The following is a 10,536-nucleotide window of genomic DNA, read 5'->3' on the forward strand; positions in this document are numbered from 1 at the left end:
AATATGCTGCAAGATATATATATATTTTTTTTTTGATGTTTTACTCAACTGTACTCCTGAATTATTTGATCCTTTTAGGGCCTTTTTAAATCTCCCCTGAGAAGTACACAACTTCAACCCGTCATTAAGGCTATTCCACAATTTAACTCTCAAAATTGAAACGCATCTAGCTTTTACATTAGTTCTTACCTTTTTACATGTTTTAAGAATACACAACCCTCTTAAATTATACTTTCCTTCTCTTGGTTGAAAGAGACATTGAATACAAACTGGTAGGTTTTTACTCTTAGCACGAAGAGGAAGTATTTTAACTAGAGGTCGCTGTTTGACAACATTACAGATTCCACCTTTAACGGTGCCAACTCTGTGTGAAATGACTTAGAGCTAGCATCTATAACATCCGTGTCCTTGTTTTTTTTTTTTTTTTTACCCATAACTCTTTCTCTCTCTCTTCCAGTTCTTCCTACAGCTGCAGCAGGCAGCGGTCTCCCTGGGGGAGGAGGAGGGGGGTGTCCTGGAGGGTCTGGGGGTGACCGAGGTGGGCCGCTTGGCCTCCCTGGAGGGCTCTCTGTTCGAGGGTCTCCTAGCTCTGCTGGAGAGGCTGAGGGGAGACATGACCGGACGGCTGCTGGACGCCGTGATGAGAGACGTGAAGGACAAGTCCCAGCCGTACCGCCAGGACCGGTGGGTGATAGTTAGGGATGTTCTGGTACAGGCTAAAATATAATATCGGTATCTGGGAGTTTCTCTTAAAGGGGACATGTCTTGCTATTCCTTTCACTATTTTGGGCAACTTTACACAATTCCTGTGAGTCTATGGAACGCATCTGTAAAAAAAAAATCAAAAAAAATCATTGTTTTGTATTTCTAATCAAGAACTCAAAAGCAGCATTTTTCCACTTCAAGATTTCAAGCTGTTTTTGGGCTGGGCTCCGCCCATAAGCCCTTTGAGTGACAGTCACCCACAGTCTGCACTGGCAGAGAGAGAGAGAGAGAGAGAGCTATAGAGAGATTGAGGGGGATAATAATTAATTTTGCCGCGGGCGGCATAATCCCACGGGGACAATGCATTGGCAACTTGTTTCAAATGACGATATATACCCCTGTGAATATTATTGCACGGATCGGAAACACGCATTTACACACACAACCTCCCATCCCCGCCCGCCGGTCGGGAGGTTGTGTGTGTGTAAATGCGTGTGTTTCCCCGATAGAAGCTCCTGTCCCTCTATCTATCGCTCGCTCGTTCTCTGTCGAAACCCGTTTGAGGAAGTGTAGGGTATTTCCACTCGCTCTGTTGTTGAGCGAATGGTTGCGCTTAGGGCTGTCTTAAATACTTCGAAGCTTCGAAGCTTCGTTCGATGGCACAAGCTTCGAACATAAAAAAAAAAATCGAAGTTAAAAAAAAAATAAAAAATTAATATAAACTTTCTTTTCAAATTTTTTTTTTTTTTTTTTTTTTTTTTACTTCGATTTGTGTGTGTGTGTGTGTGTGTGAACTACCCATCCCAGTTAGGACAGCCGAATCCCGTCCAATCTTTCGCCGTCGACTAAAGACTCACTTCTTCAACCATTATCTGAAATGATAAAAAAAAAAAAAATCGAACCGCGACTAACCTTACTGTCATGCACTTGTCCTAATAAACTAACCTACACTGTAACACGCAACACTAGATGAACATTGTTACTCAGCTGATAGAGTTGTACCCTTCTTGCTGTCTTGTCGTACAGAACTTGTAAGTCGCTTTGGATAAAAGCGTCAGCTAAATGACTAAATGTAAGTGTGTGTGTGTGTGTGTGTGTAGGTGTGTGTGTGTGTGTGTGTGTGTGTGTGTGTGTGTGTGTGTGTGTGTGTGGGCGCGCCTTGTAGAATTCCACACATAAGAAAGAAAGATACTGGGATGAATAAACAAAATAGGAAATAAAATGTAGAAATGCATGCAATACATAAATAAATATGAATCTCCATATATGAAATATAACATTTAGATAAGGTGCTACTGAGATGTTTTGGTGAGTTCTTTGTTTTTTTGTGGAAGTTGCCCTTCTTAAAAATGCATGAACATTCACTGATAATTGGTCTGTAGTGGAGTCTACAAGGTCTACATTGCCGGACCATGTAGAATCCGGACCTTGTAGACCAGGGGTGGCCAACCAGTCAGAGACTAAGAGCCACAAAAAAATTACTGTGGTACCACAAAGAGCCACACCATATACCAGCGTTTCTCAACCTTTTTTTTCAGTCACGGCACCCTTCATGTGTTTATAGGTCTCACCCTCTGGCCTCTGAAGTTGCTAATGTCTTTTTTATTTGGGCCTCACAGGGTTAAAAGTACCCTGTGAGACCCACGGTTGCAAAATTACAAAATCACTTTTAGCCATTTAAAAAAATAATGTTTATTTAAAAAATGTTAAAGGGGAACTATTTTACTATTTCTTTCACTATTTGGGCACTTTTACACAATTCCTGTGAGTCTATGGAACACCTAGGTTTTTTCTTTTTTAAATGCATTGTTTTGTATTTCTAATCAAGTACTAAAAACCACATTTTTCTACCTCAAGATCTTAAGCCGTTTTGAGGCTGGGCTCCAACCACTGTGTGGCCTGGTGCCAACTGCCACATCAACTGCCACATTATTATGCAGCTGAGAAATCTCTGACATCACAGATATGCACATTTTCAGATGACTCAGTTCAGTGAGGGTGAATATTGTGAGAGGAGAATTGGAAGAATTCGCCAATATGAGAATTAGAGATATATCCTATTAATATAAGTCCACATAGCTAAGAAACAATGGTAAACACTGAAAAAAGCCATTTATAAGATAGTTCCCCTTTAAGCACATGTATAGTCAATTGGTCCTGTTGTTCAGCCTCACAATGCTATTTGATAGTAAATGTGTTTATATGTCCCACCCTCTGGCCTCTGAAGTTGCTAATTTCTTTTTAATTTGGGCCTCACAGGGTTAACCTCTTAAGCCCGAGATATACAGTAAAAGTGTATATTTTCAGCATTATGTTTGTTTACCAATTATTTTAACTGTTATTAGTGAAATATAAGATTATAGAAATCTCAGGGCATTGAGTCAGAAACCGGCGCATATTGACAGGAGGAAGTGGCACAGCCAAAAGTGAGTGTAGTCTTTTGAAGGAAGAGACTCAGGGCTTTCAAATTTAGAAAAACTACCCTACCCAGCTCACACCAGCCCCTGTCAATCATCTGACTTCTGGATTTACTTTTTAATTTCTCTTATTTTTTGGGATTATCTCCCACAAACCTGAACGTTATTGCCATAAAACAGAACGCAGTTAGTTTCTCTACCTTTCTGTGAACGTCTTGCAAAAAACGGTGTTGCAATATGATGAAGAATGGTGGAGAAATTTACATTATAAAAAAGATGGCAGAATTCAGTACTGTATCTACAAAACCTTCTGTTTAATCATCTTCCCTTTATTCATTTGCTTAGATTTTTCAGGTCTGGTCAATTTTAGCATGGTGTTATTTACAGTCAAAGATAATTTTTTTTTTAAATAGAATTGATATTCTCCTTTGGTTCATTACAATTTACTCAAGCCTAGTAACAGACACACTATTTCTGACACTGATCCATACAGGTATATGTCCCTAGATTCAGATACCAAGAACATGCAAAAAAGCCGAGTGAAACCTTGTTGGATGCGTCACAGTCACGAAAGGGGCTACTTAATTAATTAATCCAACCCACTTTATTTATAGAGCACATTTAAAAACAACAAAGTTTACGAAAGTGCTGTACAAGTCCCACAACATAAGATAAAAAAAATAATAAAAAAAAATAGTAAATTTTTTTTGAAGCTTCGAATTAAAATCGAAGCTCGGCCCCGAAGCTTCGATTGCCAAAAAAAGCTTCGAAGGTCAGCCCTAGTTGCGCTACAACCTTAGAGGGGGCGTTACTGCAGATCAGTGCTACGTAGCCAAGCGAGTCAAATCAGAATGACCTAGTTCACTGGGGGAGGAGATTGTCTCAACTGAATTAGAGCAATACGCCAAAATGAGAATTAACCGGCCCGCGGTGTAATTATATTTGGCCCGCGAGATGATATCAAATGCAGATAAAAAAAATAAAACGGCGGTATTATAGCACATTATATGCCGTTAATACTACAAATCCCAAAATGCTCTGCGAGTGTGTTGACGCGTTAGGTGTCCCCTCGTCCTCTGTTGACATTGCAATCTGCGCATGCGTAGTTCGGGAGTTGGTGCGAAAAGGCGACTATAGCTTGGCCGAGAAAGTGCCGATCGACTTTGGATTAGTCGCGCCGTGTTCAGGAGATTCAGGCGTATTCCATCCAAGATATTGATGTGTTGCACCTTTTTCAGAACAGGCAGGACTACCGGTACATGACTTTGCATTAACACATTGGTCGCCAAAAACGGCTTACGACGTGTTTGCCTGCCATGCGTTGAACACCAAGAACGGCGAAAGCCGTTTTTGAAATCAATATTTAATTTTTTCACCATGGCATTCATAATTCATCCAGCCAACCTCCGACCCTGCAGCGGGACCCTGAATGAGATTGCAACGCCTCAATACCGCCGCCTGGTGGATGGTTGGGCGAGTTACACTCTCAAAACCGGAAGTTGTGATCTGTGCATCGAGGAAATCCCTCCGGCAGTAATATCTTGCTACGGGACTACAGACAAACACTCGAGCGCATTTGGATCGCTTCCATAACGCAATAATCGATATGAAAATCGGGAAATGGATCTAGGCCATCGGCGTCAAATAATTGGGGATCTTTTTCCTCCAGTCTCATCGGCGAAAGGTAAGAGGACAGTAGCGTTATTTTCAGCCCGATTGTGCGTTTCTTTGTTTGCAAACAGTCTGATCAATATATCAACCCATACTACATAAAGCCGTTACTGACGATAAAGGAATTATAGATGACCCCCGCCCCCCGTTTCCTCCACGCATGATGAAGCATAATGTATACCGATCATATACATTTGAATTTTTTAATATAGCGTGTATAGGAAAGAAGCAGCAATCAATAATATATCATATGTGTTTGGGCCTATAACTAGCGTTTTTGGAATTACAGCAGAAAAGCTTATAAACATACTTATATTCAAGACGGTATTAACACAACAATGTATGAATGAAAAAATATAACGTTCCCACATCCGGAACGATAGATAATCGATGTTGAATGGGCCATAGTAATGTCAATATAGCAATACAATTTAAAAAGTTATAGCCCTGCAAAGAAGGTAAACATCTCCATAGGCTTTCAACGGTGGCAGACTGGGTACTTTGACGGGTACAATGGCTGGGAGTCAATGTGTTAAACATTATATTATATCATATTGTATTATATTATCTCCTCTCTCTCTCTCTCTCTCTCTCTCTCTCTCTCTCTCTCTCTCTCCCCCCCCCCCCCCCCCCCCCTACCAACCAACCAGGTGGCTGTCACTGCCCTCCCAGTGTGAGCAGACCACCCTGTCTCTGTCCAGCTCAGCGTGTCCCATGATGCTTTGCCTGAGGGACCACCTGCTGAGGCTCCAGCAGCTCCTCTGTCTCCCACTGTTCCAGACCACATGGCAGGGCCTGGCCGACCGGCTGGACCACCTCCTGTACCAAGAGGTTAGTATAGAGAGAGAACCTGGCTGACCGGCTAAACCACCTCCTGTACCAAGAGGTTAGTATAGAGAGAGAGCCTGGCTGACCGGCTAAACCACCTCCTGTACCAAGAGGTTAGTATAGAGAGAGAGCCTGGCCGACCGGCTAAACCACCTCCTGTACCAAGAGGTTAGTATGAGAGAGAGCCAAGGCGGTTAGGTGGCCGAGCGGAGATTGCGTTCGTCACCAGCCCCGGAGCTGTGAGCTGGATTCGCCTGTTCGAATCCAGCTCACAGCTCCGGGGTTGTCACCAGCTTGGCTGGCCGTCTGCACTAATACAATTGGCTGTATTAGAGGGTGGGAGAAGCTGGCGGGGTGGGTCCGGGTCGTTGTAAACAGCGACTCCTACAGTTCGGTCGGGGCGCCTGCTAAGCGCGGATAGGACTCGAGGGGGATAGTGTGGTCCTCCCACACGCTACGCCCTCTCGATGAGAATCCGCGCTGCCAGGTGAAAAGAAGCGGTGATTGGCTGGACGTGTGTCGGAGGAAGCATGTGGTAGCCTCCACTCTCCCAGATGATCTGACTGTGGGGGGTAAGTGCGCAGCGACCAGGAAGGGACTGGGAATTGGCATACGACTAACATTGGGATGGGAGAAAATCGGAGGAAAATGGAGGGGGAAAAAGACCAAAAAAAAAAAAAAAGTATGAGAGAGAGCCTGCCGACCGGCTAAACCACCTCCTGTACCAAGAGGTTAGTATGAGAGAGAGCCTGGCTGACCGGCTAAACCACCTCCTGTACCAAGAGGTTAGTATAGAGAGAGAGCCTGGCCGACCGGCTAAACCACCTCCTGTACCAAGAGGTTAGTATGAGAGAGAGCCTGGCCGACCGGCTAAACCACCTCCTGTACCAAGAGGTTAGTATGAGAGAGAGCCTGGCTGACCGGCTAAACCACCTCCTGTACCAAGAGGTTAGTATAGAGAGAGAGCCTGGCCGACCGGCTAAACCACCTCCTGTACCAAGAGGTTAGTATGAGAGAGAGCCTGGCCGACCGGCTAAACCACCTCCTGTACCAAGAGGTTAGTATGAGAGAGAGCCTGGCTGACCGGCTAAACCACCTCCTGTACCAAGAGGTTAGTATGAGAGAGAGCCTGGCTGACCGGCTAAACCACCTCCTGTACCAAGAGGTTAGTATAGAAAAGAGAGCCTGGCTGACCAGCTAAACCACCTCCTGTACCAAGAGGTTAGTATAGAGAGAGAGCCTGGCTGACCAGCTAAACCACCTCCTGTACCAAGAGGTTAGTATGAGAGAGAGCCTGGCTGACCGGCTAAACCACCTCCTGTACCAAGAGGTTAGTAGTATAGAGAGAGAGCCTGGCTGACCGGCTAAACCACCTCCTGTACCAAGAGGTTAGTATAGAGAGAGAGCCTGGCCGACCGGCTAAACCACCTCCTGTACCAAAAGGTTAAGAGGGAATCATAGTAGTGATACTGGTACTGTCATCAACCTAGTAATGTGATCGTATAAAACCCTATACAATTTTTTTTTATAAATTACTCTGAATCCTGCCATTGTAGATCCTCCATGGCATTCACTTGACAAGAAACCTTGTGTCTGTGTGTCTCTCTGTGTCTGTGTCTGTCAGGTAATCCTGTACAACCATTTCAACGAGGGCGGGGCCTCCCAACTGCAGTTTGATATGACCAGAAATCTGTTTCCTCTATTTGGACATTACTGCAAGCGACCAGAAAACTTTTTTAAACAGTAAGTGTGTGTGTGCGTGTGTGTGTGTGTGTCAGAAAGAGTTGAGACATAAATAAAGCAATAGAAGAGAGTACAGTTCAACCAATTCACATCATTCAATTACATCATCACAGACATCTTGCTAGGCAAACAGGTGATTGTAATCAAACAGGTGATTGTAATCAAACAACATGTGATTGTAATCAAACAGGTGATTGTAATCAAACACGTGATTGTAATCAAACAACCGGTCATTGTAATCAAATAACCGGTCATTGTAATCAAATAACTGGTCATTGTAATCAAATAACAGGTCATCATTGAATGTAAACTGGGGCCAATGAGCTCTGTTGGTGGCATTGTGCCATATACAGGTAGGGAATGCATGATATGACAAGAATACATATGAATTATTTTCTGGTTTTTAAACACATCGATACCTATATTTCCGGGGGGGAAGCTGCCAGTAGCCATGGTTTGTGTCAATATTCACTATCTTTAGAATATCTTTTGAAGAGTTTCAAGCCCAAATATTCTAACAGAGATAATAACTATTTTCAAGGACTGAGTACTGTCTTTAAATTGTGAATGAATTAACTTTATCTTTCCCTCTCTCCCTCTTCTCTCTCTCTCTTTCTCTCTCCCATATCCCCTCTATCCCATATCCCCTCTCTCTCCCCTCTATCTCTCTTCTCGCTCCTCTCTCTCTCCCCTATCCCCTCTTCTATCGCTCCCATCTCTCTTCTCCTCTCTCTCCCCTCCATCTCCTCTCTCCCCTCTTCTCTATCTCTCTTCTCTCTCCCTTATCCCCTCTCTCTTCTCTCTCCCATCTCTCTTCCCCCTCTATCTTCCACCTCTCTCTTCTCTCTCCCCCCTCTCTCCTCTATCCCCTCTATCTCTCTCCTCCCTCTCTCTCCTCCCTATCTCTCTCCTCTCCCTCCTTTCATCCCTCTCTCTCTTGTCTCCCTCTCCCTCCATCACTCTTTCAGTGTCAAAGAGGCCTGTATCATCCTGAATCTGAATGTGGGTTCTGCTCTCTTGCTGAGAGACCTCCTCAGGGAGACTGTGGAGGATGTGCTAAGTTGGGAGGAGGACGAACGGGAGGAGAGAGGAGGAGAGGAGAGCCCCTCACCGCAGTCGGCACTGAACGAGTTGGGGGTGTACCGCCTGGCTCCCTCAGATGTTCTCATATTACTAAACCTCAGGGCATCATGGCCCGGCCAATGAGAGGAGTGTGTGTGTATAGGATGAACTTGACAGTAATTATCTGAGAGAGGGAGAGAGGGAGAGAGAGAGGGAGGGAGAGAGAGAGGGAGAGAGATAGGGAGGGAGAGGGAGAGAGAGAGGGAGAGGGAGAGAGAGGGAGAGAGAGAGAGAGGGAGAGAGAGAGAGAGAGAGGGAGAGAGAGAGGGAGAGAGAGAGAGAGGGAGAGAGAGAGAGAGAGAGAGAGGGAGAGAGAGGGAGAGAGGGAGAGAGGGAGAGAGGGAGAGAGAGAGAGAGAGAGAGAGAGACTTTAATAATAGAACCAGGATGGGTCAGTGACATCATAGAACCGTTTTAAAATGGCGTCCCCTTCACCACCGGGAGATGAGTCATGCTGTAAGAAGTAGGGCTGAACGTCAAAGAGCTGCGACCCGTGTGTGTTTGTGTGTGTATATCTCTGTCTCTCTTTTCATTAATCTCTTCTGGCCCCCTGTGTGACGTGTTAATCTCTCTGTGCCCGACCCAATCCAATGCATCATACTGGACCACAAAGGCCACGGACGATACTACATTAATATACAACCCTGAAATACTAACGCAAAAACCCCCCTTAAAGCACAGGTTCTGTTGACTTGCTGTGTCTCGATGCTTATAGACCTTTTCCAACCACAGACTTTGAGATGAGGGAGAGGCAGACGACTTGGGTAGCGCGCCAATCGTGATGTCATTCAAATAGAGTAACTATGCATTGCCTGTTAGGGATGGGCATCGATTTTTGAACATTCAAAAAGTCGTTCAATTATTATTATTATTATATATTTTTTTATATAGTTTACACAAATATCATTTGTCTAAACAAATATATGTTTCCTTGTTTTTACTGGCACCTACACGGTGTAGTGTATAGAGAGGGGACCCGTCCCTACCCTATTAACTGTTGCACTGCTGAACGGCATGCTGGGCTCGCTAGTTAGCCAGGTAGCTTAACAGTATGTTAACAGCTGGGAGAACAGAAAAGAAAGATGAAGAAAGAGAAACTGGAGATGTTACATGGTAGCAACGTTTTGTACGTTTGCCATGTTGTTTCACTATGTTCACACATTTCAAGTATCTGTGATGTAACCTTCAGAATGGATGCTCTACGTTCGCCTGCTCCACTAGCGTTAGGTGTTAGCAATATCATCAGCCAGCTAACTTGCTTGTGTTGGATCTCACGTTCGCTATTAAGTAAAAACAATATCACATGTTAACGTGGGGAGGTTCGATTAGTATTCGAATAGTTCCCAGTGACTATAAATTTATTTTGTGAGTTTTGCCCATCCCTATTGCCTATGAGGCCCTACTTTTCAAAATGTTTTGATACGTGTATGTGTGAGAGTTTGAACTATATGCCAGAACACTAAAAATGAGGGCTGGGCGATAATTCAGTATGATATTTTATCGTCTTTCAACAGGATCGTATTGAGATGCCCGATTATATTGTCTAAATTGGTATTAACAAGCGCATATGAACTCAAACATCTCTAAACATTTGATCTGAAATATTTGAGGGAATGTCGTTTGAAAATTGCAGTTTTGGTTTTATGTCGTACTTTACATTCCCGCATGGTTCAAGTGAGATTAACCAGATTACATAACCTATGATTTCACATACGTGAGCAGATATCATGATATTAGATTTGATTAAAATTGATAGTCATTATACACCACAAGTACAGTATAATGAAAAGAAGTTGGCATCTAACCAGAGTGAAAATGTAACAGTAAAGTGCATTAACAATGTACAAGTGATTAAGTGTGATATATATAACAAGCTACTGGTAATGTATGCTAAACTGATCATCTTCTCTATATATAGACCTATATCGATATCCAGAAAAAGTCCTTGTGATTATCGTGATATTGATTTCTTTCCTGTCGCCCAGCCCTACTTCCAAATCAGGACTGTAGTCGAGACCATCCCTGTCGAGCTCCAGACAGATCAAGATAG

At 43.7% G+C, this 10,536-nt stretch overlaps 1 protein-coding gene across 1 annotated transcript in view; it reads left to right on the top strand.

Annotated features, from left to right (window-relative positions):
- The window catches only part of rint1 (RAD50 interactor 1), a 53,165-nt gene extending 44,544 nt beyond the window's left edge, over positions 1–8,621 (top strand). Inside the window, exons 12-15 of the mRNA XM_084331176.1 lie at positions 458–684; positions 5,444–5,624; positions 7,246–7,364; positions 8,333–8,621. Of these exons, the coding sequence (XP_084187302.1) occupies positions 458–684; positions 5,444–5,624; positions 7,246–7,364; positions 8,333–8,570 (765 nt within the window). The 3' untranslated portion in view covers positions 8,571–8,621. The remainder of the gene's footprint in view (positions 1–457; positions 685–5,443; positions 5,625–7,245; positions 7,365–8,332) is intronic.
- The last annotated feature ends 1,915 nt before the right edge of the window (positions 8,622–10,536 follow it).

Source organism: Notolepis coatsorum (genome assembly GCF_963971535.1).
Source record: "Notolepis coatsorum genome assembly, chromosome: 15".
NCBI lineage: Eukaryota > Metazoa > Chordata > Actinopteri > Aulopiformes > Paralepididae > Notolepis > Notolepis coatsorum.